At 41.6% G+C, this 10,007-nt stretch overlaps 1 protein-coding gene across 1 annotated transcript; it reads right to left on the bottom strand.

The window, feature by feature from the left end:
• Positions 1 to 174: 174 nt before the first annotated feature.
• Positions 175 to 9,414, bottom strand: LOC123102279 (phosphatidylinositol 3-kinase, root isoform). Its single transcript, XM_044523580.1, has 18 exons — positions 9,102 to 9,414; positions 8,924 to 9,011; positions 8,007 to 8,103; positions 7,712 to 7,870; positions 7,403 to 7,612; positions 7,004 to 7,182; positions 6,557 to 6,704; positions 6,259 to 6,354; positions 5,462 to 5,597; positions 5,196 to 5,317; positions 4,906 to 5,100; positions 4,618 to 4,788; positions 3,180 to 3,317; positions 2,879 to 3,033; positions 2,220 to 2,363; positions 810 to 954; positions 552 to 709; positions 175 to 446 (listed from the first exon to the last, which is right to left on the bottom strand). The coding sequence occupies exons 1-17, from the start codon at positions 9,250 to 9,252 to the stop codon at positions 572 to 574; spliced, it is 2,472 nt and encodes an 823-aa protein (XP_044379515.1). The 5' UTR covers positions 9,253 to 9,414; the 3' UTR covers positions 175 to 446; positions 552 to 571.
• Between the last annotated feature and the right edge of the window lie 593 nt (positions 9,415 to 10,007).

Here is a 10,007-nt window from a genome sequence, read left to right as displayed (position 1 = left end):
CTTCTTTTTCACGGTGAAGAAACAATGACGTGGCATGAGCAAATATCTCAGGAATTTTTTCGGATGGCAACGAATGAGCACTCAATTGCTTGGTAAACTAGAATAAGCACCGCTTGTTACATTTTTTTCCTAGGTTTATATCAACACATTGCCACCACATATTACATATGCTGATTACATCACACATATACCAAGTTAAATGCTAGCATGTTCACAAATTTGCACTCCACTGTCCTGTTAATTACATCACACACAGGACGATTTACATAAAGAAGACATTCACAAATTTGCATTTCGTAAGTTAGAAGTGTCCAACGGGGAAATAAAGTACGTGTGCTCATTTGTCCATTATTTCCACGTTATGCTGTAAATCTATCGCATTCGTCTCCTCTTACCATTCAGTCTCTGCTTGACATCTGTTGTTATTTGTTAATAGTCCGCTGCAGCTGGTGAAGATTAAATAAAAGAGTGGAGGTCATCAGTGGCCATTGCAAGAGCATGTTATTATGCGATAATATCATGTCAAAGCCAGGCATCGTCACCAAACTCACCCAATACAAACGAGAAGTGGTCATCGCCAATATTGAGCCCATCTATGGATGGTCTCAACCATTTGAGGGAACAATGCGCTGACACTATCGTTGATAAGGCCCTGGAAGAAATGTATAGCCTCCTCATCGTCCAGATCCAGCCGGAATTTCTCCTGAACCTGATCAATGCACACCATAAAAGGGGAAACGACATGTGATTATAGGCCGCTCTGCTCTTTGTGAAGAAAAAAAATCCACTCATAAAACCAATTTAATTACCTTAAGGGTCGCATTTTCCTCGGTAGAGATATCTGGAATACTTGATCTTTCCATCAACGTGAAGAGATTCAGTATAAGGCTGCTGTTATTCCTTAAGATGTTGTATGCTTCGCAGCAGTAGGACTTGAATCTTGTATAGTATTGGCTGAGATCCAAAAGGCAAGTTGCAGCGATTCAAAGAGCTGTAGCAAATCTTTCCCTACTAATAAAGCAAATAGTGCTTCTGGTCGTCCGTCAAAAAAAATACCCTTAAAGTTGCTATAAATTACCCGCTGTGCCACTCATAAGTCAAGAAAACGATTCGATTTTTTGAAAGTCATCGTCGCGCACAGGAGTTTATAAAATAAATACCCCGCGCATGTCACAGACGCTCTACCAGCTCAGTGGTTGAAGCATATCTTCTCCACCGCGCAGACCCGGGTTCGATCCCCAGGGTCGTCCTATTTCCTCTACCTTTTTGTCAAGCACCTCCTCCCTCCCACATACGCGTTCATGGGCCGGCCCGTGGGGCGTGACGCCCCTATTCTGTTTTCATTTCGTTTTTTCTTTTCTCATTTCTGTTTTTGTTTTTCCTTCTTTAAATTAATTCGAGATTTTCAAATTACAAAAGGTTGCAAGCTTTGAGAAAAATATTCGAGAAATCATAGAATGTTTATGAATTCAAAAAATGTGTGAGAACTCATAAATTTTCCGCAGTTTTCATTTTTTTGGTGATTCACAAAACTGTTCGCAAATTATAAAAAAATCACAATTTTTCAAAATTTGTTCCCCAATTATAAAAAAAGTTTATCGATACAAAAAAGGTTTGCTAACTCAAAAAATGTTCATCAATTCAAAAAATATGCATGCATTTCAAAAAATGTTCGTCTGAACAAAACAAATGTTCATGAATTCGAAAACAATTCATGCATTTCAAAAAATGTTCGTCTGAACAAAACAAATGTTCATGCATTTAAAAAATGCCCAAAATTTTAAAACAAATGTTTCTCGATTAGAAAAAATGTTCGTCGATTCAAAAGTCTTTCATGTCTAGGATTTGGGTAGTTTTTGGAAAGTCTTTTTAAGTCTAGGCGCTAGGAGTAGTTTGTGGTCCATGAAATTTGTTTTTAAAGTTTTAAACAATCTCTAGCGCGCGTGCCATGCAGTGGCAAGCTCATTGCCTTGGGATTTACCACGTCAAATGCATTGCGATCACATGCATATCGTGTACATCATCAACGAGGGTGTGGGAAGAAAGATAAGTGGAAACATGGTGAGCCACCATGTGAAAATAAAGAACACTCATAATTTGGGGTATTGAGTCATACTTATTTGGCTGGCGTGTAACTTTTTTGTCTCCCGTTGCAACGCACGGGCATGTTTGCTAGTGAATAATAATTCAAGTATTGACAGAACGGATCAACAAATTACCTTTCTGTGCCACCCATGGCCTCGACCATTTCTTTACATAGTTTCATTGGAGGTGGAAATGGCTTTGGATCTCGACCCAGAATAAAACCGAAGTCCACATGGAAAAGGCACCCGTCATCTCTTATAAGAAGATTATCTAGATGCCTAGAGAGAAACAGAGAGGGAGGGGAAATCAGCCATTTGTTATTCCTCGCAAACTGCATATAGCTCATGTTGACAAAAGGATTGGAAAAAAGAACTGGATGCCATTGTCAGCCAACCAGACCCTTGCTATTGATAAAAATTTCTATAGAAATACCCTGACAATAGACAGATTTACAAGAATGAGGAGCATTTTCATCTTGTTGGCGCTATAAATCAGAATATCGGTCACAATTAGTAAACACCTAGTTGAGCTATATAATCCTTAAAAAATGGTACATGAAAAACAACCATTTTCATCACTGAACAGTAATCAAGAAAAAAAAATTAAGTGGGGCACTCGAATAAATTCAGTTTCCTCTAAATGAAAATGAATGGAGTTGGACATGCAGCACCACAGTTGAAGATTGCTGAATGTACAGAAAACTGAAATAAATGCTTCTGTATATTCATTTCTAAGCATAAAGGATTAGCTATCTTATTCTTATACAGATACTTAAAAAAGAGAAGGCACCAACCTGTCTCCAACACCCATAATGTATGTAATGACAGAGTAACCAGCACAACTTTTTATAAAAGTTTCCAAGCATTGGGCAGTTATACCAAAAGGACCATCTTCATCAGGATGGAACTTTTGCAGGTAACTTGTAATACTGCGATGTTCTGATATAATCTGCGAACAAACACCAATTTAAATCAACAAACTATTTCAGAATGAATCTACAATATGTAGAAAATTTTGTTACTGTGTAAAACATAACCAGTCTTCTGAAAACCTGACAGCTACTGCCTTCCATGATCTTCAAATACTCAAATTACCTGTGCAAGCGGGCTGGAAGGAATGAATTCAACCATCCCTTCATCCTGTCCAGTTGCAAGAACTTGATATGGAGTAAGGTGCAAGTCCATGTTTTCTAGTTTGAGCAATCGGTCCATTAAAGAGACCATTTGAATGACCTACAAAGTGAATCACGAATTAGTCATGATATCCCTACCTTCCATACAAGTAGGTAGGTACTGAGATGTACACTGAGACCAATGTTTAAATAATAGCACATGAACGGTCGCCATATCTTTAAGCATCTATATGCTGCATGTTGCCTCATATGCAGCTCCACTATTGTAAAAAGGATGTATCTATTTATACAATGGTATGCTGTCTATGCTAAACATAGGCTATCTATGCATTGAAATTTACATATACATGCACCAAAAAAACAGAAATGTGATATGCAGCTCGTGGTTAGTACTCTTGTAGGAACTATAACCACCGTATTCTCAACATGACTGAGTAACACAGAAGAGCGAACTAAGATCGATGCTTAAGCAGAAAGTGTCACTGATTTAAAACAATGATTGGACACAGTTATGTGCCTTTGAAAGAAGACTCAAGTCTACAGCATGCAATCACATACAATGTGTAATGTTCAATTTTGTTTATAGCTGAAGTGGCAAGTTAGCAAGGATTGAAGATATGACTGGCCCGCTTCACAGGAATATATCACAATGTAACCACTAGTTCAGAACTATGTTTTCAAGGCGTCGCCTAGGCGTCGCCTAGGCGACGCTTAGGCGTCAGAGCGCTCGGGGACGTCAAGGCGTCGTCGTCGCCTTAGTTTTCTGTCTAAGGCGTCCGCCTTCTGCTGTTGAGGCGTCCAAGGCGTCGCCTAGGCGGATAAGGCGCCGCTTTAGTTGATTTTGGACGCCCTGGACATGCGTGGGCAGGTTGAGCGGGAACCAGCAGCTGGCGCGCGCCAGAAAGAGGAATTGGCGGGAGGGAAGAGAAATTGGGCGGGAGAGAGGGGGTAAACAGAGGCAGGAGAGAGAGGGGAACACACCCGTGACTCCAAATCGAGGGGAAAAGAGAGAGGAGCTCTCTCCTCTCACGCCGCCGGCCCAGATCCGCTACTCCTCCGCCGGCCTCCCCCTGTCCGGCCAAGCTCCTCCTCCACAGGCCCTTCCCCTCTCCAGCCAAGATCCATCTCCGCCGGTCCTCCCCCTCTCCAGCCAAGCTCCTCCGCCATATTAGTACCCCTACCGCCTAATAATAAGTGTCTAAGGCGTCGCCTCGCCTCGCGCTTTGAGCGCCTAGGCGTTGAGGCGCCCCCCCAGCGCCTTAAAGCGCCTGGGCGCCTTGAAAACATAGGTTCAGAATGTAAGATCCAGTATGTAAAGATGGTGATACATGCCGACATACAGACTATAACAAAAGCCAAAAATGATTTCCACTGAATGAGAATCAGACTTGAATAATTACCAATTGATCCTGGCGGAGGTCATCTCCCTTTTTGAAAATCATCTTGGACGTTCCCCCATTTGCCGTCTTAAATGTAAGGCGCAATGGAATTAAGGAACTCTTGAATATAGACGACTCTTGAGGCACAACACCAGTAAGGAGAAGTGTAGGTGCTAATGGTGAACGAATTGGCTGGAAAGGATTTATCAGAATTAGTCAATCCAAGCAACTAAGACAAGTCAATCTACACAATCCTTGTTTTTCTAGCATTGAAGAACAGTAAATGTGAGCATTTGTAACAAGTTTTACCTCATCAAAGTGGGTAAGCTCACTGTGAACTCCTGATAACAACTGTCTCAGTTTCTCGATTTTCTTTTCTGCATTACCACGAGTATTTCTTACATCCTTCATAATAGAACATAATTGAGCAGTGAGTTCCGTTTGGCGTGATAAACTCTGCCACAGTCGAAACCCATCTTCATCGCCATCCTCCCTAGCAATCATCTGTTAACAGAAACAATGGTACATAATGAAAATTACGTATCAGGAACAGGAAGGATAGAGCTAACATGATGTGTCCAAAAAGGAAGGGAACATACTTTCATCATTTCATCTTCAAGCATGTCATACGTACTGTAGTATCGTTTTGCATATGCATGATCATGGAGCTCAACAACCACATACCAGCGAAGGAAACTAGCAATTTCAATGTTTGATAAAGCTGAAATGAACAAAAGATCATAACACATGCTTGAGTTTTCTCAGTAGTCACATAACAAAGAAATGCTGATCACAGTAACCAGATGTGACAAATGGAGTCATGATCACATTCATTGTAGAATTTAATTAGAAGGATAGATCGTACCGCGGTTTACAAGAAAGTGTGCCAGGCGTGACTTGTCCGATCGTTCAAATCGAAGAGCTTGCACTAACTGGAGTAAGTAGCATTGCAATTCTTCATCATCAGCCCTTTCAAGTACGCTCACAGCATAAGCACGGACCTTTGCACAAAAAATACAACTTAGGATATAATATTTAGGAGGGCATGAGATGATAAAATCTGTCACCCAGAGTCACATGGACTAGTTACTCGATCATTGTTTAGTTACGAAGAGGTGGGAGAATCATCTATAACCTTAAGAAAACCTTTTTGGTTGGAAAGAAAAATGTGCTAGTAGCGATGCAGGAGAAAGTTCTTTTAAAGAAGGTTAAGAAATGAAAGCTCACAGGCTAAATAGAAAAATAAAACTCAAATTTGTACTCTAGGTTAAAGAAGCCAGAGCACCAGTAATATTTTTCATATAACATGTCAATCCCAAACACAGAATAGGACGGCTACAAAAATCTAATATACAAGACAAAAAGAGCAGACAGTGTCTCTACTGCACCAGAGCAAGCGATATATGAGAGAAGTATGTGTAAGTGATGGCAAAACTGAATAAACAGACCCGACAAAAGGAACACATGTCTTCTAGATGTCATACCAACGTTTTTTCACAAAAAATTCTAGAATGGGAATTGCATAATTATTGGTGACTAATTCAGTTAACAGAAGAAAGGGCAACAAACAAAAGCCTCTATCAATGAAAGAGCAATACAAAAACAACCCCACATACATTTATTAAAAACAGAAGCACAGACAGAGGTGCCTAGATAGCTTACTTCCTCGCTTTTAAAATCTGATGAGAGAAGCTCTAATGCATCAGCCACATCAATTGTTTCCCACTTTCCCATCAATTCAACAGCTTGTTTAGCTTCCTGCCCATTATAACATACTAAACATAAGAAGCTGCCAGATAATTTATAAATTAGATCGAGGTATGTGGATTTGGTATCTCCAAAAAATTTAACAGTCTGCCAGGTCCTTTAGAGCACATGCAAGCAAAGAAACATCCCCTGGTTTCCTCTGATGCACATATGAAGTATAACAATCAATTGAGATATTGATATTTTTACTAACTTGGATATCGCTCCAATCCACTGAGCGGAGAAACTTTGTAAGAGCTTTCTTCTCAGACATCAAAGAGAAACGGAATTTCCACACCAATTGCTTCTCATCTGGCAGTATAGTCCGTGTAGGAGGACATTTGATGATTCTTTGAAGTGACCTGCCCACAAAGCACAAAGTTATTTAGCTAGAAACCAACAATTGTATATTCCTGTTAAGCTAAGCACCTGAATTGTGCTTCTTGCCACTTCTGATTCATGCAGGTAACATAAAAATGTGTTTGCCTCATTAATTCATTTGAGAAAATCAAGATATTAGCAACCACTGAAATTAGCAGCATTCATCATGGGACTTTCTATTCTCTGAGTGCTACTACAGCATGATGGTGGTACCACATGAAGATCATAAGGTGACAGGGAAACAACAAATGAAAGAAAACATACTGCAGCTTGCACTCACTTTCGCTCATTTGAGCTCGGTTTCAGATCTTTATCAATTATTCCACGAGTCAAGCTCCTGGCAAGCTTTAACTGCTTGTGCTCAGATGGGTTGGTTCGTCCAAGTTCAGGATCCCACACAGTAACAAGCTCGTTTGATAATGATACAGGGGTTGGTGCATAGAAATTCGCTCCAGATTCCTGAGCAGGAAAAAATCAGAGTAGAATTTATTGTGAACATCACTATATGAAATTTCTTGCATTTAAATAAATATCAGATTACTCAACATTTCAAAAAGATTTTTTTCTCCTTTATCTATGAACAGTTACCAGAAAATGAAAAGAACACACATACGAAAAAATGGAAACATGCAGAATGAAGAGAAGACACATAGAAACTGAACGGAGCATCGATGTTAACCTGGAAGACAACTCTGTGTTCAAAACTACAGAATTCAACAACCAGGCTCGGGAAAGAATTCTCCAGCCTTTCACACTCCTTCTCCTTAACTTTGTCGATCGCACTGAAGGCCAGACGGTCCAGCCAATCCACATGTTGTATCTGCCCTCTCTCGTACTTGTTAACGAGCCTCTCCAACCGCTCAATCTCCCCTCGCTCATTCTTAGGAACCTACAGGTACTAACCGATACGAAAAGTTAAGCTCGCCTTGAGGTGATAGAAGCAAACACCAGACGCAGAGATTGATGATCCTAAAAAAAGGTTGCCCACCTTGCCAGGGGTTGTGGTAGGTACTCTTCCATCTGCCTCCTTTTGGGGCCATAGCTGCAGCTTCTGCTTCCCTGTTTTAAGCTGTTTCTTGCTGTTGAACAGAAATATGGTGGCTCCACCAACAACACTTTTGCCCTCACCAGATGACACGTCCCAAACCTACATCAATCAACAATACAAAAGCACAGTTCAAAAGTCAAACAACATACTAACGAGTTATATCAACCTGTCAAGATAGTTTCGTTTTGTTATAATTCAAAATCATCTAAGTCCGTAATAGATATAGACGGTATACCGTGAATGCGAGCTGCGCGAGGGAGGTTAGGTCCCTGTATTTGGTGCACAGCGTGATGAGTTCGTTCCAGCAGTATGGCGGTCCTGAAGATTCGAGCCTGGCACCAAGGTTACAAGAAGTTACTAATGGTGGCGATGTGAATAAGAGGTAACTGCATACTTTTGGTTGGTAAGTAACAGAATAATGACGATATCATATTAGATCTGTAGTTTCTGGATTGCTACAGTCTAACAGTAACCTAACCTGCTGGCTGCTGTACTCTTCAATATTGTATGAAACGTATGCCATTCCAAATCCTTCTAAATTGTTTTTCCTAGATATGCTTACTGCTCACCATTGTTGAAACACTTTTTATTGCCTGAAATGTATTCATTTATACATCCTCACATAATTACCTATGTTTTTTTATGTTTACATCTAGGAAGGAGAAATCACAAGTTAATAAAAATGTTATGGTGTGTAGTGAAATTCTCTACTGAGCGACCTCTAGATGTACTTTTAGCACGCTTTAGTGTGCAATCGCTCCAATGCTTTTGTGTTTTGTCACTTCCTAGTTAACTCTTTTAAATCCCTTTTTAGCTTCCAAGATTGATTTTGAAGCTTCTTTTCCTTCCAAATTGTAATGTTCTGAATCAACACTTACCATTACTGACACATGGAGTTGTCCAAGTTTTGCTTAATGAGCTTGCATCTTTCAACATGGCTGTCTTTAGCCGTGCTATCTAGACTAAAACACTGATTTCTCGTTTGTGTTTTGTGAATGGGCCTCCTAATTCAGTTTACCGAATTTATTCCAGGGGAATTCATCTTAGATTGCAACTTCACATTCAACAAAGATTATTCATCCACATGTTTCGGCAGACCATCTAGTCTAGTAGATACAGATCGTATGGAGAGACGGGACAGAGCGAGAGTACCTTGTGTTGACGGGAAGGCCGAACTGGATGCCGTCGATGTAGAGCTTGCACTCGACGAAGAGCTCCGAGACCTTCTTGTCGAGACCATCTGCGAGGAAGTAGACAAGGAACATCAGAAGTGAACACTACAAGAGAGATTTTGGGGATGAGGGGGAGGGGAGGGAGCGAGAGTGGGCGCCTTGAGCGGGGGGCGGGATGGGGGCCTGGAGGACGCGGAAGGTTAGGGGGAGGCTGATGTCGCAGGACAGGAAGAAGCGGAACTCGCTGCTGTTGGTGCTTCCCGCCCCCGCCGCGCTGGTCCTGCTGATGCCGACGGCCGCCGCCGCCATGGACGGCCGGGGGAACGGCCGGCGAGCGGAGGTGGGGAATCGAGGGGCACGGAGAGGTCGGGCCGGCGAGGAGGTTTTCTTTTTTTCCGGGGGAACACGGCGGGGAGGTGGCGTGCGGGCTGCCTCGTCTCGGCTCGCGGAAAAGGAGACGGACGGAGAGGTGCTGTAGACGGAGACGGAGAGGACACAGGACTCCTGGGTGGGCCGGGCTTGCCGTTTCGTGCCCGTAAAGAGCACCTCACGGTTCTATATGTTGGGCTCAATCATTCCTCACGAAAGTACAATAGCCCAGAAACGGCCTTGGATAGTGCTCTCACCCGAAATCACTAAAAATCCCTTAAAAAAATCACTCCCTTGCGAAAAGTAACGCGCTGCATGTGCGTCACTTGTCGCAACATAAGAGTTTTTATTTTTATTTTCGTAAATTCATTTATTCAAAATATTTTATTTCTTAAATCGTGCGTTCAAATCTTGAAATGTTTTCACTATTTGATTCCTTGTGTCAAAATTTTCAAAACTAGATGCCATGTTGATAGGTTTTGATAAACTTTTTTTCAGAAAAAACCAGGCGAAAAAACCGTCCCGGAAGCACGAGTTTTTCTCTTTTCCGGAAGAGGCACGCCCGTACCTCCCGCGAACGCATGACCGTGTCTCTCGCGAAAGGAAAAAAAAATAAATGCGTTTTTTCGTTTCCGAGAGGCACGGCCGTGACTCTCGCGAAAGTACAACCGTGCCTCTCGTGGAAGGAAAGAAAA

Source organism: Triticum aestivum, chromosome 5A (genome assembly GCF_018294505.1).
Source record: "Triticum aestivum cultivar Chinese Spring chromosome 5A, IWGSC CS RefSeq v2.1, whole genome shotgun sequence".
In the NCBI taxonomy this organism is placed as follows: domain Eukaryota; kingdom Viridiplantae; phylum Streptophyta; class Magnoliopsida; order Poales; family Poaceae; genus Triticum; species Triticum aestivum.
The sequence above is the reverse complement of the archived record's forward strand: the minus strand, read 5'-3'. Positions and strand labels throughout refer to the sequence as shown.

Excerpts from the sequence above, each read along its gene's own strand:
- LOC123102279 (XM_044523580.1), bottom strand. The coding sequence starts at position 9,252 with ATGGCGGCGGCGGCCGTCGGCATCAGCAGGACCAGCGCGGCGGGGGCG. Across the intron at positions 7,871-8,006 it reads TCGCGCAGCTCGCATTCACG|GTTTGGGACGTGTCATCTGG; the intron begins GTATACCGTCTA and ends TGATTGATGTAG. Across the intron at positions 4,789-4,905 it reads AGCTTACCCACTTTGATGAG|CCAATTCGTTCACCATTAGC; the intron begins GTAAAACTTGTT and ends AATCCTTTCCAG.